This window comes from Microdochium trichocladiopsis, assembly GCF_020744255.1.
Source record: "Microdochium trichocladiopsis strain MPI-CAGE-CH-0230 chromosome Unknown B0I36scaffold_10, whole genome shotgun sequence".
NCBI classification, from domain to species: domain Eukaryota; kingdom Fungi; phylum Ascomycota; class Sordariomycetes; order Xylariales; family Microdochiaceae; genus Microdochium; species Microdochium trichocladiopsis.
In genome coordinates, this window is record NW_025763553.1 from 555,643 (window position 1) to 570,631 (window position 14,989).

The 14,989-nt window shown below is 57.1% G+C and overlaps 6 protein-coding genes across 6 annotated transcripts; 4 read left to right on the top strand and 2 right to left on the bottom strand.

Moving 5' to 3' along the window:
- Positions 1–9: 9 nt before the first annotated feature.
- B0I36DRAFT_333349 (uncharacterized protein) lies at positions 10–1,735 on the bottom strand (the record flags this gene model as incomplete). Its single annotated transcript, XM_046155209.1, has 6 exons — positions 10–315; positions 438–961; positions 1,039–1,102; positions 1,198–1,266; positions 1,338–1,437; positions 1,516–1,735. Coding segments are annotated over 6 exons (1,025 nt in total), but the record flags the coding sequence as incomplete, so codon positions are not given.
- Positions 1,736–4,105: 2,370 nt separating this feature from the next.
- B0I36DRAFT_353619 (uncharacterized protein) lies at positions 4,106–5,177 on the top strand (the record flags this gene model as incomplete). Its single annotated transcript, XM_046157230.1, has 3 exons — positions 4,106–4,156; positions 4,226–5,027; positions 5,092–5,177. 3 exons carry the CDS (start codon positions 4,106–4,108, stop codon positions 5,175–5,177), a joined length of 939 nt encoding a protein of 312 aa, XP_046007085.1.
- A 577-nt stretch (positions 5,178–5,754) lies between these two features.
- On the bottom strand, positions 5,755–7,293 carry B0I36DRAFT_333352 (P-loop containing nucleoside triphosphate hydrolase protein). Its single transcript, XM_046155210.1, has 5 exons — positions 7,163–7,293; positions 6,962–7,091; positions 6,743–6,862; positions 6,333–6,557; positions 5,755–6,176 (listed from the first exon to the last, which is right to left on the bottom strand). Exons 1-5 carry the CDS (start codon positions 7,226–7,228, stop codon positions 5,824–5,826), a joined length of 894 nt encoding a protein of 297 aa, XP_046007086.1. The 5' UTR covers positions 7,229–7,293; the 3' UTR covers positions 5,755–5,823.
- A 408-nt stretch (positions 7,294–7,701) lies between these two features.
- B0I36DRAFT_275294 (apoptosis-antagonizing transcription factor) lies at positions 7,702–10,042 on the top strand. The gene is made up of 2 exons (XM_046151370.1): positions 7,702–7,944; positions 8,101–10,042. The coding sequence occupies exons 1-2, from the start codon at positions 7,881–7,883 to the stop codon at positions 9,957–9,959; spliced, it is 1,923 nt and encodes a 640-aa protein (XP_046007087.1). The 5' UTR covers positions 7,702–7,880; the 3' UTR covers positions 9,960–10,042.
- B0I36DRAFT_333355 (uncharacterized protein) lies at positions 10,043–10,449 on the top strand. The gene has a single exon (XM_046155211.1). It carries the CDS (start codon positions 10,056–10,058, stop codon positions 10,281–10,283), a length of 228 nt encoding a protein of 75 aa, XP_046007088.1. The 5' UTR covers positions 10,043–10,055; the 3' UTR covers positions 10,284–10,449.
- Positions 10,450–13,513: 3,064 nt separating this feature from the next.
- On the top strand, positions 13,514–14,396 carry B0I36DRAFT_252382 (secreted glucosidase; the record flags this gene model as incomplete). The annotated part of the gene is made up of 2 exons (XM_046150684.1): positions 13,514–14,251; positions 14,313–14,396. 2 exons carry the CDS (start codon positions 13,514–13,516, stop codon positions 14,394–14,396), a joined length of 822 nt encoding a protein of 273 aa, XP_046007089.1.
- Between the last annotated feature and the right edge of the window lie 593 nt (positions 14,397–14,989).

The following is a 14,989-nucleotide window of genomic DNA, read 5'->3' on the forward strand; positions in this document are numbered from 1 at the left end:
TGTCTGGTTGGTAAAATGGCATGTTACGGACTATCACCGAACTCCATGGTCCTTGCATTGTCGACCCACCGCCGGGCTGTCAGAGCTGTCGCTACTAACACGGATGGCGGGCTTCTTGCATTGTCTCTCAGCGATACGTTGTGAAATTTGGAGTCTCCGAAGATCTTGCTGTTCACATTTCAACACGACACGACACGATGTCAATACCAGAAGCAGGTTTGCGTCGGTAGTACTGATACACCATCCACCATCCACAAGGGCATTTATCTACAGAAATGCGAGCGCGTTTGGCGGGCTTGCTACGCCTCCGGGGACCTATTACGCTTCATTGTTAGTTGCCTCGGGCAGATTCAGATGTCGCGTCGGGCTTGTGAGCAATCGCCAATCGACGCCACCTAGGTAAACATTTTCAAGGAACAACAAAGGCTTTAACTCACATTCATCGGCGAACTCGCCATGAAGAAAGTGTATCGCTTCTCCTTGGCACAGATCCTCGCGAGCTCCTCAAGGTCGAAAAGCTCCCCGATCGGCATCCCCCAACCGGCGAGGAGGATCTCGTGCATGTGCCACTCGAGCTCTTTGCACGGCCAGACCTCGAGCGACCTCGTGTCGCCGCAGATGGCGGCGAGCTGCGAGTCCCACAGGAACTCGAGCAGCTCGCGGCTCGGCTCGAGACCAATGTTCTCCGGCTTCTCCGCCTTGTAGCGCTCGTCGAGGACGCTGCGCTTCGCGTCGGGCATCGTCTCGTACTGGTGTAGGTAGCCGAAGCGGATCACCATGATGTCGCCCTTGCGGAAGGAAGAGAGGGACAGGCCCTGGTATTCGAGGGCCTGCTTGATCTCGGAGAAGGGGATGGCGTGGTTGCTCATCGCGTCGACGGCGGTGTCGGGACGTGTGGCCTGGTGCCACGCATACCAGTCCACGAGAATGGCGCGGCCGGCGATGCCCTTGGCCGAGACGTCTGTTCGTTGTGGCGGCGTGCGGACTGTCAGTTTTGAATCGCTTCTGCGCTTTTTGAAGTGGTGGTTCTCTGCGTACGTTGAATACCGTTGGGGATTGGTGAGGCGGCGAAGTCCTCAGCTTTGCGGCCCATGTAATAAACCTGAAGGTGCACACAGCGCGTCAGCAAACCCCAATCGGTCAATCCCCTGGTGAAGATGTGTGGAAATTCCACTAAGAATGAATGAAAAACAATACCTCTTCTTCCTGGTAGGCATAATGCCGGAAGCCATCCCATTGTGAGCTGCATTGGGAGTTGAAGTGCCACTGTCCACAAGTCAGCTCAATGACCCCAGAACAGGAAAGACGGCGTAATGTCCGTTTGTTCCGGCATTTACCTCGTCGTCATGGGCGTGCTTTAGAGGTGCCTTGTTGATCATATTCTGCTCGAGCAGTTTCCGCACAAATCTGGGATTCGAAGCTCCCGTCATTGACCAACTGCAGTTGTTGTCATTGGCTTTCCAGTTCAGATGACCATCGGTTGAACATGACTGGACGGGAAAGTGGTCCGCTCACTTCAGAGATACTCTGACGCCCGACTTGATATTCTCGGCCGCAGCTTTCGCAATCACATCTTCTGTCAAGAGGTTGAGGGTGCCCAGCTGATCGTCAGGGCCCCAAAGACCCCACGCATTCAATCGAGGGCCATTCTTGTCGAGAGGCAGCTGGGAAAAGCTGGGGTAGTCGTGTGTAGGCATCATTGCTGCTTTCAAGGGGCCGACGCCGTTGTGCATGCTACGCGAAGAAGCTACAAAACACCAACGGAAGCTGGTCTGGCGACCTTCGCCAAATGATCTCGTTACCCCAAATTACGTACGTCACTTGAGCTCCCCGAGGACGGGGCCGAGGGAGGCTCGAGCGGGGGAGCCGACCACATCGGAGAATGTCCGATGAGCACCGCTCCGGGTCCGGCCCTCGGTGGGGCCTCAGACCCAGCTCTCCGGGTTTGCGACAGGGACTCCACGGGGTCATTCCTTTGCGCATTGTGGGTGCATGGGTGAGCCGGCCGCCACAGGCCTTGCTTACGGCCTCGGACGACCTGAAGCGTTTCCCCAGCAACTTTGCCCGCCAACATCTTGTCTGTACTTAGCTCGAGGGGTTCCCGAGGCCTCGGAGGCCTAGCTCGTCAGTGGAAAAGGCTTCGGAAACGCTGTCTGATACCACTTTGGTTGAGTGTGTGCCACCCATGGAATCATGACTCGGTCTCCAGTCTACCATAAATCACGTCAAAACACTGCAAGGTCGGTACACAGCAGACTTATAATCAAGACCAGATCTCCTTTACATCACAGACGCAGAGGACGGAGAGCAACTCGCATTGATACAAAGATCAGAGAATGGCCTCGGTTTCTATCAAGGCGCCAACGCTTGACAGCAAACAACACGTCCAACTAGTCAGGTCTCAAGCTCACCTTGTAACATCGTTAACAGGGGCCTTCGGATGGTTCACGTGTAGACATTCATAAATTTGGGATGTTGAGGACTGCACAACTCGATCATGCCCTGTGCTCGTGGTCTACCAACCAGTCGCGGGCATTTGCTAGTTGACACAACAAAAGCATTTTGAGTTTGCACGGCACCTTCATAGATTGATCATGGCTTCCTTAATGCCATATTCGTTCTTCCCCGTGAGCCAGGAGATGGATCATGGATGTCGTTCGAGTAAGAGAGGACTTGTCACGTCAGGCTAGATCTAGTCCACCTAGGAACAAGTCCCTGGCTTCCTGAACGAGAAGAAATGAGGCGCTCGATTTTAAGTTCCGTCAATGAGTGTACTCATTATGTTGAGGGCAACAATGATTTTTGGCCCGGGTTTGAGAAGTCCTCGGCGGTGAGATACGAACCGCACGTAGCAAAGGTCGTCACATTGCTTCATGAACAGCCCATGTCCACTCTTCGCAGACACAAGTACCTCGGTCGTCCACCCAACTCAAGCACTTCGATTGCAAACATGAGGACGAAGATCTCACCGGTCCCAGCGCCCTCCGAGATGCTATTCGTCCTTCTTGCCTTGCTTCTTACCATGAGCACCACAGCACCCTAGCGGCGGACTCCAGGCATAATTGATGGAACCCTGCGCCACGACTACCGGAGTATCGCCACCGCCAGGATCAAATCGTCCCCCACCAGCAGCACCAGCTCCCCCAGCACCACCAGCTGCTCCACCAGTGGGAACGGAGAAGTGTACTGAAAACGGAAAGTACCGATGCAACCTATGTGATCCGGCCGAGAATCGCCCTTGGTGCCACATGGCCCGGAAGATTTTCCCTCGGCGTTTGACACACCTGCATCGACCGGTCTTGCTAACTCGACCGGTCTTGCTAACCGACACGCGCCGCCCCTGCACGCCGGCAACCCGCACAGTATCCAAATCTGCTGCTTGGAGAACTTGCAGCTCATCACCCCTGCGGACCGGAGCAAATATGTGCCGGTACCGTGGGCACGCCGGGCGCGATGTACTGCGCTGGCGAGCAGACCCACCCATAGTGGCCTTTCAGTGCAAGAAATGCACTGGAAAACAGCACTCGCTACGAGAGGCAGATGGTCTCCTTGCTCGCCGACATCAAAAATCTGGCGCCGAGAAGCAGCACATCATCTGTTCATGATGGAAACCTCTGTTCAAGCTTTCTTCTGCGGACTAGCGGCAGATGAACTGTGCTCTGTTTAGCACGTTTGGCGCTCCTACCCTCAAAGAGACACTTGAAATGAAAGATGGCGCAGATCTGTGATTTGTTGAATTGTAAACCTTGGTGATTGACAGCGGTTTAGAACAGACTTTACCAGAAGTCATCATGGATGAGAGCCCGTCCAAAGGTTAGCTCGCGATGATAACTAATAATTTGGTAGAAGTAGCCGTGTAGGTCGGCACAGAGGCCACGGCTGGCAGGACCCACCGCGGTCGTCACGCCCCACAACAGTGACGGGCTGGTTCTTGCCGCCCACCAAGATGTGCATGCACAGGGTCCAACCTTCCCAACGACATCACCATCCCTCGACATCACCACCGCCTCTGCGCCCCGAGTTCAGTCACAATTCCGCCCAGCACGCAAATCTGGAGCTCCAACGGCGCTGATACGACACGCCAAGTATCCTTTGCGACGACAAGATGAGCGACATCGCCAGCCTCGAGGCGGACGTTCGGCAGTACCAAGAACAGGTGCGACTCCAATCTCGCTTCTCCCCAGCTGCATCTTGGCTCCCATACTAATGACTCTGTTCTGTATAGGTCGATGTTGTCAACGGCGGACTTCGAGATGACCCCGGCAACGAGGAGCTCCTGGCTCTCAAGGCCGAGCTCGACGAGGCCATCAACCTCCTCCGCGAAACCATCAACGAGATGCGCCCGGCCAAGCCGGCGCCCAGAGCCCGAGAACCATCCCCGCCGCCCGTAAAGGAGAAGTGGTCGCGCGAGAACCACCCGGCGTTCAAGAAGGCCGCGCCACCGCCACCACCAGAGGAGAAGGAGTCTGCTGTGGACTCTGCGCCCGTGTCGTACCAGGTCAACGACACCGTCATGGCCAAGTGGGTGTCTGGTGACAAGGCCTTCTACCCTGCGCGTATCACGTCCATCACTGGCTCCTCCACAGACCCGATCTACATCGTCAAGTTTAAGAGCTACGACGAATCTGACCAGGTGCGCGGCAAAGACATCCGACCTATTGCAACCAAGCGCAAAGCAGACGCCACACCCGATAATGCCGCCTCGCCGTTCACCGCGCCCACAGCCAGCTCCCATACCCCAGTACCGGCGGTCTCAACATCCTCCGGAGTGGCTTCTTCGTCGGGCAACTTGGGTGTCATCTCGGCAGCGCCCAGCATCGATCTCGATCTCGCAAAGAAGAGCCGTGAGGCAGCAGACCAGAACGCCGCGGACGCGAAGCCCAAGGCCAAGAAGATTCGCGCAACCAAGGAACTCGAGACAGGCAAGAAGTCGTGGCAAGAGTTCAACACCAAGTCTAAGTTTGCCAAAGCCACTAAGAACAAGAAGGACAGCATGTTCCGGACTCCAGAAGGCGCGCACGGCAGAGGTAAGGCTTTCCGTCCTAACAGTCCCAGTTTCGTGGCGTTGCATGCTAAATTTCAATCCTTTAGTTGGATTTATTGGGTCTGGTCAGACCATGCGCAAAGATCCCACGAGAAGCCGTCACATTTACCAGAACAACGACGACATGGACTAATGTTGCCGGCAGATGGCTTTCTGATTCAAACACCTCGAACCCCGGCCCTACCCGGTGCGAGACGCTTTATAAAGTTGCTGCTTGCGGGCGAAGCGGTTTCAGAAGCCGGCAATTGCTATTCTAGCACCACGGCGTATCGGCTCGGCAAAGCCCTGGACGACACGAGTGCACGGCATTCACATGTTGGCGCAAAGGATGGAGTTTTAGGATCATCATTTCGTTTGGCTGGTGGCGTTTCCCGACTTGAATGCCTTTTGTTTTTTTCTTGCGCGATATGCACCCGTCCTTTCCCTTTTGCGCTCCTCGTAGCAATGGATGCTAACAGTCTGAGCAAGGAAGAAGACATTCATCTTGGCCATCGCGTACTGGCTTTAATGGCCGGTCGGAGTGGCGAGCACACAAGACACAGTCTCCGGTACGCTGGGCACGTGGATCGCCCAGCTACAGCCAGAGCACATGCACTACAGTATCGCGCACGTCAGGTAGCAATACAGTACAATAAGCGTGCCCATGTATCCCGCCTCGACTTCAGTGCTTTCTATATTCACAGAATCTCGTCCCTTCTCGTAACTGTACACGTGATTTACAAATGCTGACCCTCTCTGCCATCGCCCTCCCATTACATACCCCCATCCCCATCCCCCGATCACGCCAAACCAATCTTGTCCCCAACCTTTCTCGCAATGTCCATGAACGCCGCGGCGCGCTCGCTCTCGGGCTCCGCCACGACGGTCGGCTTGCCCCTCATCCCGTCGTCACCGACGCTCTGGTGCAGGGGGATGTCGCCGAGCAGCTCGATCTCGTGGTCGAGGCAGAGCTGCTGGACGCGGTCGCCCGTGTGGCCAAACACGTGCGTCTGCCCTTGGCAGTGCGGGCAGGTGAAGAGGGACATGTTGCTGACGAGGCCCAACAGGGGGACCGAGGTCTTTTTGAACATGTTGATGCCCTTAATGGCGTCCTTTACGGCGAGGGTGTGTGGGGTTGTGATGATGACCGAGCCTTTTTTTGTTTTCCTCGGGTTAGCGGATCAACCAAATTTTGTGCTTGCTAGGCTTTTTGTGAAATTTCGACCCCTGTAGTGAGGTCGTTCCTTTGTTTTACGGGAAGAGCAAGGGGAAGAGACAGTGGACTGGACTGGACTGGTGTGAAACTCACCGTCGAGCTTGACACCCTGGGTGATGCTGAGCTGCGTGTCGCCCGTGCCGGGGGGAAGGTCGAGCACGAGCACGTCGAGCCCGCCCCATTCGACCTCGTGCAGGAGCTGCTGGAGGGCCTTCATGACCATCATGCCGCGCCAGACGACGGGGGCGTCCTCGCCGACGAGGTAGCCCATGGACATGGTCTTTACGCCGTAGTTTGTGAGGGGCAGGAGCTGATTGTCTTTTTTTGGTTGCAGCGTGGCAAGAGACAAGAGTCAGTGGTTTGATCATGTACATTTGGCGTTTGCGGTACAAATCAAGTCGACGTGGCGTTGGAGGAGGCCGTGTATGTGTGTGTGCCTGGAGGCACTCCAGCAATAAGGATGCCAGGCTCAGATGAGAGACACTGGTCGGGGGATGACTGACTGGCTGATAACCTCGGCTCGCCCGAGAGGTTGAACAATGTCGGTATGGACGGGCCAAAGATGTCCGTGTCGAGAATGCCCGAGCGGTGGCCCATCCGGGCAAAAGCAAGGGCGAGGTTGGCTGTGTGTGTGTTTGTTTGCACTTCATCAGCTCGACTGTTGCACTCTAATACTTGACAGGGGGACAATTCAGCAGCGGTGGTTGGTGGCAGCGGCATACCGGCGATGGTGCTCTTGCCGACGCCGCCCTTGGCCGACGAGACGGCAATGACCTTTGCTACATCCTTGATGTTGCGCTGCACCGGCAGGCCGCGCTGCATGCGCGGGATGGAGCCGGACTTGGGGAGGCCCTGGGGGATATATCGGTTAGCAGGTGAGCGGATTTTGTTGTTGGGCACGGGGGGGCGTTTGGTCTTCGTACTAATGGGTTCTCATGCTGCAAGCATCGTCCTGCTGCACGGAACAGGCGACTGGGTGTCGGCCTCATCGTGAGATGTGTGATGCAAGGGAGAAGTTGAGCTCAGGCACAGTGACGAAAGGTTGCGAAACACAACGTTGCTTAAAGATTTATTACACTCAGTTGACATCAATTTTCAGCACGAGCATTTCCTACGAAATCATATTCGTTATTCAAGTATAGCTCACCAATGTTCAATACATTAACCCCTATCTCAGGCTTTCGTTGTCTATTTTTCACCACTCAACAATGCTGGCGTTGCACGATGTCTGGGCCCGGGCTCTACAATGGCGGCTGATGTCGCTGCCCAGGCACACAAATGGCCATGAGCTCACTGAACGCAGGCACACGGGCAGCTCCACCCATCGACCGACCCGACTGAATGCTCACTTAGCCGGGCCGGGGCGCCCCACTTGCCTCCAAACTGCCGTCCCGCACCGCCAAAATTTTCAAGATTTCTCAGAGCAGGAACAGGGACGGGGTTTCGCTGGCGCAACTCCAGCCAGCCAGCCAGACAGACAGGCCGAGTGAGTGGGTGGGACCCTGCGATTCTCTGCAGCTCTGCAAATTCTAGGTCTCGCGATCCTCTCCTCTTTCAGGCCCTTTTGCTGCACGCTCACCACCAACTCGAGCATATTCTTGCACGTGAGCGACTGAAGACAGTTCCGTCTGTCGCCGAACCATGGCTCCGACAACAAAGTCTCGCCAGCGGCAGTTCGCTGACCTCCAGGATCGGCCGGTCAAAGGTTCGTTCCTCCCAATCCAAATAGATTCCCAGACCTTTCAAAAGAATTCAAACCTCGAGAGCGCACACGCACGCACGCGGGCAACTTGCAGATCTCACTTCCCAGCACTCCTCTCGCACTATGGTTTGGCTAACCGGATTTTCTCTCGTGAAACAGACATCGACCCCGAGAACGAGGCTCTGCCCCCGAGCGACAGCGACTCTGGCGACAGCGACGCCGAAAAGGCCGAGACCAAGGCGGCGACCGACCACTATGTCTCGGTCGGCAAGAGCAAGCTCCGCGCGGGCAAGGACAGCACCGCCGCCCTGGGCCCGCAGTACCGCGGCGCGCGGGTGAGCCGTGCCGATCTCGAGGCCGCCAGCGAAGAGGACGAAGAGGAGGAGGAGGAGGAGGAGGACAACTTTGAGGACGCGCGCGAGGAGCTCGGCTCTGGCGGATCCTCCTCTGGGAGCGGATCCGGGGACGAAGTCTTTGACGACCCGGAGACTGCGGATCTCGAGGCCGATCAGGACGACCGGGATGTCGAGATTGACAGCGACGATGCCTTTGGGGAGAGCGACGAGGAGCGCTTCAAGGACTTCACGTTCCGGGGGTCATCGAAGGTCCTTCCGGGAGGCAAGGGGAAGAGGGTGCCCCGAGCTACGGCCGCGGACTTTCTGGGGTCTGATGAAGAGGGTGAGGAAGAATCTGAGGATGGGGAGGGCGACTCGCTGAATGACTCGGACGGCGAATCTCTGGATGGGGAGGAAGGGGACTCGGACGATGAGATGGTTGATGAGGAAAGGAGGAATCTCATTGATGACGAAGCGGAAGAGTCCGATGAGGAAGAGGAGGAGGATGGCGATCTTGATGGATTCATCGTTGACAGTGACGAAGACGACGAGGATGAAGATGAAGATGGGGAGTCTGGCGAGGACGAGGACGACGATGACGATGAGGACATGGACGAGGAAGAGGAGGAGGAGCGCAAGCCCAGCAGAAACGCGGTCGCCGACCGCAGCGACATTGCCGCCCTGGTCGCGGCCGGCAACAAATCCGTCACCGTGTCTCTCTCTGAAGGCCAGCAGAAAGACATTGCAAAGGGCAACGCAATCCGGCAGCAGCGCAAGGCCTTTGATGCCCTGCTCAACGTGCGCATCCGTCTGCAGAAGTCCCTCGTCGCCATCAACACCCTCAACATTGCGGCAGAGGGCGCGGACGCGGAGGACACGAACGAGCCTCCCTACGAGGCTGCCGAGGCTGCTGCACTCAAGCTCTGGAATGCCATTGACAGCTTCCGCTCCAATCTGCCAGGAGCGGCGTCATCATCTTCGACAGCGTCCAAGAAGCGCAAGCGCAGCGCGGCCGCCACCCCGGAGACCCCCAGCCAGCAGATCTGGGAGAGCATCGAGGCTGCCGAGCAGCGGGCGGCTCCTCGCCGCCGCGCGGTGCTACAGAACTGGTCGCAGAAGGCCAACAACATCCGCACCGTGGACCGGTCGTCGGCGCGCAAGTTCAGCACCGCGGCCGAGAAGACGCTGGTGGCACGGCTCGACGAGGAGATGGAGGCGCCCGAGCGCCTCATCAAGCGCACACGCACGCCGCGATCGTGTGCTCCCGCCCAGGTGGCGCGCAAGGTCAACGAGGATGTGCACATTTACGACGATGCCGACTTCTACCAGCTCCTGCTCAAGGAGCTCGTGGACCAGCGCACCGCTGACACTTCAGCCGGTGGTGCCGCGGGCTCCGCGGCGGCGACGATACGTTTCGCCGCGGTCAGGGAGGCCAAGGCCAAGAAGCATGTCGACACAAAGGCCAGCAAGGGCCGCAAGATGCGGTTCAATGTTCACGACAAGCTGCAGAACTTTATGGCCCCGGAGGACCGGCGCAGCTGGGAGCAGAGCGCGATCGACCGTCTCTTTGGCACGCTGTTTGGACAGAAGATGGCGCTCAATGAGGACGATATCTCTGAAGACGATGAGATGGACGGTGGCGTGGATGCCGAGGAGGCAGGCCTGCGGCTGTTCAGGAGCTGATATCTTTGTCCATACTCGCATAGCATAAGCCACTAAGGGTTGATGGAGAGAATACACCAATAGATTGATACCACGAACAAAAGTTTACAATGCCGTATGTGGAGAATGCGTCTTGTGCACATCTTCAACGCACGACTCGTGCTGCAGCCTCTTTCTTTGAGTGTGCTTGATGATGGCTCATTCGCTTGGGGCTTCAAAAGAATCAAAGTACAAACTCGCATATCAGCTGAGGGGGGTTGGCCAGTCCCTGTTGCCTGCCAAGCTGACAACAAGCGGCTTGTCACCGTTGGCGTGGAACTTCAGGTAACGCTTCAAGAGAACTGAGAACGCCACGTTACCTGAGTGTCACGCCCTTGGTCACAGACCGCCGCCAGGCAGGCACCAAGACGGCCTGATTCTCGGGTGCTTTTTGGTGCGAAAATTGAGCTTGTGGTTGCCTCAGGCCGACACGCCCAAGGACGGTGAAGCTCAGGAGTGGCCGACCAGCCGATCCGGACAGGCACCGTAAAGGCCGATGGAAATGGGCGCAGAAGACTGGATACTCAGACCCCCAGCCTGCCCAATATCGATGGGATGGTTGAATAAGCGAGTGGGCATTCGAGAGGGGAGTACCTAAGTCAAGTGACAATGCTACGGTAAGGGCTCTTGCAGATGCCCAGCTGTCGTGGTTACCCTCGTTTGGAACAAGTTGGCTGGGCGTTGTCGCGGCCGACAGGGGTAAAAACAACAGCCGCCCGTTATCTCAATGGAGTGGTGGCCTGATATTGAATGGGATGCAATGATGCCGGCTCGGGCAAGGCGGACATGCACGTCTCTTGCTTCACCGCCGAGCTGGGCTAGAATTCGCGCGATTATGGATGAGGCAGTCTTCATCCGGAAGCCTCAGACGTTGCATGCTGCTGACGCGTGCCTGAACGGGGATTGTAAAGGGCCCGGAGCAGCCGCAAGGCGCAGGGGCAGCTGAGTCCATCGAGGCTGGCGCCATCGTTGCATGCGCGCAGGGGCCTGTTTACAGAGGTCCAACCGGAGCGGCACCATGCTCAGTCAGCACCAAACGTCTTCGCGCTGCTGTCTTCGAGATCATGACTGGCCACTGCGTCTGCCAAGGTTGGCACGCAGCAAACTGCACGAGTGCCAAAGCGAGCGGCCTGGCGGTTGTCGATGCTGTACTATTGAGGTAGATGGGCGTGACTTGACTGCACTTGCTAAATGGGTCTCGCATTGTAGCTGCGCGTATCGAGGCTCGCTCCTTCCCCAGCCTCACCCCCCACATCAGCTGCCTTAGGCGTACCTAACTCTTCCGCGCCCCAGGCACGCTCAAGCTCGAGACGGATTTAGCAGCCATCACTTCATGCTCCCAGAGTGACTGTCTTGTACCCGGCACTCTCGCGCAACATGCACCTGCAATCACTCCTCCGCATTCGGTTGACAGGCAAGGGGGCCAGCGACATGCAAAACCCGCAAGCGATTAGGGCCTTGGCTTTCACACTGGATCCCATCCAGGCAAACACAGCCGTCCCAGTGTCCACTCAATGTGGGCAGCACATGACGGCACGACGTCTTCCTGTGTCCGAAGAGGCAGCTCTGAGTATACCGGACGGAGTTTCCCATGGCGATGCCGCAAATCCGGGGCGAATTGTTCCCGATGGTACGGAACCGACCGAGCGATGACGCGCGGTCATCTTCCGCTCAAGCAGAGCCGCCCAGGCGAAGGATCACAGCCCTGGCCGAATCTCCACGGCGCTGCGACCTCCACGTGCAACGAACCAGCGTCGACTGCCTTTCACGGATAGCCTCCCGGCAGCTGCCGGATTTGCAGCAAAGAGCGGGGCCCAGAGCCAACGGCCTCCAGGGGGCCATGTTTGATTCACACGGGGATGGTTCTTTGCTGATTCCGTCCACTGGAAGGCCACCGACGCGCCTCGAAGCGAGCTGCTACCGTGATGCCTGCCCCCAAAGCAATGTGCTTCCACACCTCGAGACCCATGAATAGCGCGGTTCCCACAGGGGGCATCTGCAGCGGGCGCCACCCGCGCAGGTACAGGTAGTGGGCCCTGTCACCAGATGTTTTCTCTCCAACTCGCAATCTCACACGACGTCTCGCCGTAACCCTACGGCCAGGCGCCGGCATGGACATGTGGTGCGTCGGCAGTCAGACGCCCAACTTCAGAAAATGCGCCAAGGCTGATGATGCCAGCGCTGGCTCCCAACCCATTATAGACCCTCGAGCCTGCAAGTCAAGAAGGCGGTCTGCTGGCCAACTGGCACGGTACTACCACGCCCAAACGGTCGCGTCCGTGGCTGGATTCATTGTCACGGAAGCTCAAGACACGCGAAGTCTCAGGCTGCTGCTCCTGGAGAGACTTCTCCGTAGCCCAGATGCTGGGGATTCCAGAAATATGGAGAACGATCTTGCTGTCGACGGAACCAGAGACCCTGATCTACATCTGCCACCACTGTGGTGAATGTCAAAGAGCTGTCACGTAGGAAAAGCTACGCTGTCCAGCAACACTTCATGCCATGTAAGGGTGCCCACAGCCGCTGACTCGCTCACATGGCTTCCAAGCCAGACACGGCCCGAATGCTGATGGTCCTGATGTTGCATCGAGTTTGCAGGGTGGGTACTGCATCGAGAATGCATTAAGGCATAGTCAGTGCGGGAGATTACCCCGGCAGCAGAAGAAAAAGTGCTAATCCCCCGTCCGTCCAATCGACAGGCGCCCCGGACCTGTATACAGCAACCGACCCACGAGCCACCATATGCCGAGAGGGCCTGGGCTTGGGTCTCGACGCCGGCAGGGCAGAGATGTAACCATTCACAACCCAGCACATGGGTCTCATTGGTGGCACTTGCGACGGCGGTTGGTCTTGTGCCAGGAACTATCGCAAGCCTGTTTGCTCGGATACTCCCTAGCTTCCGGCCTCGTCGCTGGCCACGCGAAGCTAGCGGGTGACCTTGATCCCGTTCATCTTGCCTTCGTCCAACGACAGGTTGCAAACACTGGCAGACCAGGGTGTCCTTTCACGTGGTGAATGCAACCACCGAGATGAGGTTCTTTTCTGTTTCCAGATACACAGGTCACCTTGCTGGTTCTTGGCTGCCCACCAGTGGCGACCGTGGGAGGCTCCAGCGGCAGTTACCCTGGCTCATCTGCCCTGAGCTCGTGCCAGTGTCTGTTGATGATGGCGCCCCTTTGCTTAACCGCATGGAACATTAAGGACTCGTGGGCCGGGCATATAAAGATGGTCGATCATGCCCTCCCAGAGCAGATGAAGAGCTCTTGGAGCATCAAGCAACAAGGCAAAGGCCTCAGTCATTCCTTCGGAACAACAACAACACTCCTTTCTACACTCCTTGAGCTTTTTTGAGCTCCCGTCTAACACACAACAATCATTCCTTGCTCTACACTGTTTACTTCGGCACAACTTACAACATGTCTGCCGCGTGGATGAAGACTCTTTCGCTCGTGGCGCTTGTGGCCGGCGTTTCTGCCAGCCCTCTGGCCAAGCCCGAACACGAGTTTATTGTGGTCGCGCGCAACACCAGCTCGATGATGGGCGACGAGTTTGTGCACGTCCAGGAGTGGGCGCCCGGCTACTCTGGATACCAGAAGGTCTGGGAGGAGGCCTTCTGGGGCAACCCCGGCCAGTTGGTCGATGAGAACAACTGGAACATTGTCACTGACATCCACGTCAACAACGAGTGGCAACAGTACACCCGCTCCAACCAGAACATCCAGATCAGCGGCGGCGGCACTGTCCAGCTCGTTCCCCGTATCAACAACGGCCAGTGGACGTCGGGCCGCCTCGAGTCCAAGTACGTCTTCACTCCTCAAGCCGGCCGCCGCACCCTGGCCGAAGCCCGCATCCGGTTCGGCAACGCGCCCCAGGCCAACAAGAGGGGCATGTGGCCCGCCTTCTGGCTTCTTGGAGACAGCATCCGCCATGGCGTCAACTGGCCTGCCTGCGGTGAGATCGATGTCATGGAGCGCGTCAATGGCGAGTGGTCTGCCTTTGGTACTGTCCACTGCGACCGCGAGGGTGGCGGTTCCTGCAACGAGCCCTATGGTATCTCTGCCAGGACCGGTCTGGCCAACGACGACTGGCACAACTGGCGCGTGGTCTGGGACCGCACCTCCAACAACTGGAGAGACCAGTCCATCACCTGGTACCTCGATGGCAACCAGTTCCACCGTGTCTCTGGTAACAGCCTCAACAACGAGGCCGCCTGGAGAGCTCTTGGCCAGAGCCCTGTCTTCTTCATTCTCAACCTCGCTATTGGTGGCAACTTGGTAAGTTTGCGCTGCCCTCAATCATCGCTCGGGGGATGCATCACTGACACGACTCTTGCAGCCTGGCAACCCTGACGGCAACACCTGGGACTCCTTCGGCAACATGATGGAAGTCTCCTACGTGGCCCACCACGTCTCCGTCTAAGTCTCTTCGTCGCTTAGCCACTCGATGACGACCCAAACAGCCCTGAGATCTTTTACTCAACGGCTGTCTTCTCCCTGATCACAAAAGGACTTCGCTCGCTGCACATACTTCACATTCCCTCTTGATGATCCCTTTGCATCAATCAGCTTTCTTTCTTGCTCGGCTGCTCACGACCCGCTCGCTATGATGACCTTCGATTCTACTGTACATACTTTTATCCTTGAGTCGACATGAGACTTTACAACATTCGCTGTATATAGTTGGGTATTTCAAGAGACGGCCCGGTTAAGGCCCTCTTCTTGTCAATAAACAAAATTTGGACATATATACCGGAAAAGTCTCGGAAGAGTCCCGAATTGTTTGATATTCGATTTTCCTTGTGTTAGCCAGTGGGGTTTACGTGCCTGACAAATGTGCTGTAGCCGGGAACGATCTGACCAAGATTCCCCAATGAATGGATCCAGGCCCTACTCCCTCGGCCCCCTGGCCAGTATCTAGCTCAATTGGGACGTATGCCACGAGCATGTACCCGCTGAAACTTCACTGGCCTCCCTGTGGAGAATTCCCGATTGCGGGAGATCATGCGAAAATGG